This window comes from Adiantum capillus-veneris, chromosome 13 (genome assembly GCF_014529385.1).
Source record: "Adiantum capillus-veneris isolate H3 chromosome 13, ASM1452938v2, whole genome shotgun sequence".
In the NCBI taxonomy this organism is placed as follows: domain Eukaryota; kingdom Viridiplantae; phylum Streptophyta; class Polypodiopsida; order Polypodiales; family Pteridaceae; genus Adiantum; species Adiantum capillus-veneris.
In genome coordinates this window covers 160,253,063-160,256,296 of record NC_140943.1, presented here as the reverse complement: position 1 = coordinate 160,256,296, position 3,234 = coordinate 160,253,063, and the positions used below count along the sequence as shown (strand labels likewise).

Genomic DNA, 3,234 nt, shown 5'->3' with positions numbered 1-3,234 from the left:
TATAACCCGGTGGTTCTGATCTCCGTGCACCTCTAGACCGAGGTGTGTGGGGATTGGACATGACTAGAGAATGTGAGGTAGAGAGAGAGAGAGAGAGAGAGAGAGAGAGAGAGAGAGAGAGAGAGAGAGAGAGAGAGAGAGAGAGAGAGATAAGACGAAGAATGCCAATAGAATATTAAATTTGTTGTCCAGGTTATAATATTTTTATCCTCATTATGAGTAGTGGCGAGGATGTGGGACCGTCCAACCGAAACACCTATCTCTCAACGAGGGTCTTATGTCCTTGTAATCAATGCAAGCATGATGTGCGACGGACAAGACGTGTTTTTTTGCAGCACGTTCGCGAATTTGGCGAGTTCGATCCATCTATTATAGATCGAGTTGTTGCCAATTATAACTCGTCGGACTCTGACGCTGGCCAACAAGTAGCAATCTTGCAACCCAATAGACGTGTTTGCAGGCGCTTTGGTCAAGCAGCATATGTGAGGCCACAAGATGTAGCCTCTGACAGCTCGGGGGATGATCATGCAGAGCACATTCCCAACGAGGCAATGTTTGAGCCCGAGATTGATGAAATGATCGAGACGATCATGGATTCAGAAAGGCTTATCTATGATGATATGAAAAGTGAAGCCGATACACCATTGTATAATGGAGCACGTATGTCTAGATTGAAAGCACTCCTGGTTCTTCTCAACATGCAGGAAAAGTTTGGATGGAGTGACACTAGCGTCACAGCGCTTTTCAGGTGATCTATTACAATTAGTTTACTTTAATAAAACTCTAAATGTATAATGATCTGATAGATTTTTACACGACTGTATCGTATTTTTATGTTGTGTAGATTGTTTAAAGAGCACATACTACCAGCTGACAATGTGATGCCAGATTCTCGAGATAAAGCAAGAAAGATTTTGCGAAACTTGGGGATGGATTACAATTCTATCCACGCTTGTCCTAATGACTGCATTCTTTTCAGAGGGGAATACATAGACATGGAGAAGTGTCCGAAATGTGATTCCGAAAGATATCGAGTAGATCTCCACGGGACAAAAATTCCACAAAAGGTTTTGCGATATTTTCCTCTGCTTCCTCGCATCAAGCATTTCTTCGAATGTAAGTCCATGGCCGTCCTAGCATCATGGCATGAGGAGAATAAATCTTCGGATGGTGTGCTACGAATTCCTGCAGATTGCGTAGCCTCGAAACATATAGATGGAACATGGTCGGATTTTGCCAGGGAAGCTCGAAATTTGCGCTTAGGCCTGGCTATGGATGGCGTAAATCCATTTGGTAAAAAATCAACATCTTACAGTGTATGGCCTGTTGTCATCGTCAACTACAACATTCCCCCGTGGTTGACTACGAAGAAGGGGCACCTATGGCTAAGCTTGATTGTGCCAGGGCGATATAAAGTGGAGAATATGGATGTGTATCTTCGTCCACTATTGGAAGAGCTACAACAATTGTGGATTGGCATAGAGGTGGTGGATATGAGCCGACACACAGGACGACGGATGATACAGGTATGGATGATGAGGAGTTTCTTTCTTCTTTGTCACCGCAGCAGAGACAGTGGTACGTGGAGCGTCATCGCTCTGGCGCATCATCGCGCGTTCCTACTCCATCCGCATCTCCCTCTCTTTCGGAGCATTCGGCGCACTCCGAAGCTTCGGCGTCGACGAGACGATCTTCACACTCGTCTAGACACCGGCACTCGAGTGGTGGCGGTGGCGGTTGTTGTGGGGATTCCGCCGCCATTGCTTCCACACCGCCTCGTGTTCGACGAGGCTCTTTACCCTCCCCTTCTTTGCCCACCCCCACACCAGCCACAACATCGCCATCTATGCCAAGTTTTGCGTGGCTGACTGTTCCTAGCAGCTACACACCTCTACCTACTCTGCAAGGAGCCACCCTACTCGACACTCCTCGCTTCGGGGCCTTGACGCCGGTGGAGACACCTGACGTCCGTACCCCCATCGACATGCCGCTAGAGACCCCTGCCGGGACACCCAGGTTCACGCGTCACCGGCCAGAGGGCTTGCCTTACTCCGTCGACTTCAGTGGTGGCATCATCATGGATGATGACGACAAGAAGGTGATCTCGTGCATGCGTGGTCTTTGCTCTCAGCTGTTTAGACACTACATACTAAACAAATGGAGTGAAGTACCAAGTGATTTAAAAAACAGAGTCATCAGCATACTTCATGATGAGTTTCCCGTTCCAACACGGGATCAGCGCTTCAATGAAGACCTGATGAAGATTCGAATGCGCGAATACTGTAAACACAAGCGTTCCGAAGTGCAAAAAGCAATCAAGCATGGGTAGAATAGGCCAGATTGGCTGGCCAAAGAAGATTGGAAGAATGCGAAGAAAGCAGCGCGCGAGAATCCCGACAAGTGGAAGCAACAAAAGGATGCAGCCAGAGCGCGAGTAGAGGCAAGGAGCTCGCACCACTTGGGGAGCGGTGGATGGGCATCTTTTGAGGCCGATTTTGTAAGTGTTTTCGCATTGCTCTTTATGTTCGATAGTTTAGGGTTTATGAGTTTTTTAATTCTAACATAATGAAATCTTTGTATGTTTTGACAGTGGTCGATGACAAGACGTGATCCCACACCGTACGAGCGCGAGTACGCAGGCAGGAAGGGCTTAAATGCCCTGATGGACATTCTCAATTCTCGCGGCGGCATGGTTAGTATTAGGGTTTACTCTTTTCTATTTTTTGTATTGTTTTATAAATGTCGTTATATGTTTATACTTACTGAAAGCTGTCTTATTGTGTTTTTTTGCAGAATCCGACAGATACGCCGCTTGGACGCGATGAGATGTCTGACTAGACGACGTCAGTTTAGCCGTAGCTAGATAGCATTAGTTTAAGGTTTCTCATAGCTTATGTATCATGAGACGGATTTTATACGTCTTTTTGAACCATGTATATTATTACATTTGTCACCGCAGTTCATTTTGCCAATCAATTCTTTATGCCTATGATGTTGTACAATTGTCATTATTACATTTGCCAATCAATTCATTTTGCCTATGATGTGTACAATTGTCAATTTTACGCTTGTCAATTTTGCAAACAATGCGTCTTGTGGGTGACTATTTTGGGTCTATTATCTACCCTTGCACTTTTTTTAAAAAGTGAATCAAGTACAATATGGTTGATGGGTGGCAGGGCATTCAATGCCCTGTCACCAAAAAAAATTTCTCTCGGGCGTCGCTATAACCGT

The 3,234-nt window shown here is 45.6% G+C and overlaps 1 protein-coding gene across 1 annotated transcript; it reads left to right on the top strand.

Moving 5' to 3' along the window:
• The first annotated feature begins 231 nt into the window (after positions 1–231).
• LOC147445186 (uncharacterized) lies at positions 232–2,963 on the top strand. The gene is made up of 3 exons (XM_086528016.1): positions 232–2,497; positions 2,591–2,692; positions 2,794–2,963. Exon 1 carries the CDS (start codon positions 1,529–1,531, stop codon positions 2,327–2,329), a length of 801 nt encoding a protein of 266 aa, XP_086384142.1. The 5' UTR covers positions 232–1,528; the 3' UTR covers positions 2,330–2,497; positions 2,591–2,692; positions 2,794–2,963.
• Positions 2,964–3,234: the final 271 nt, after the last annotated feature.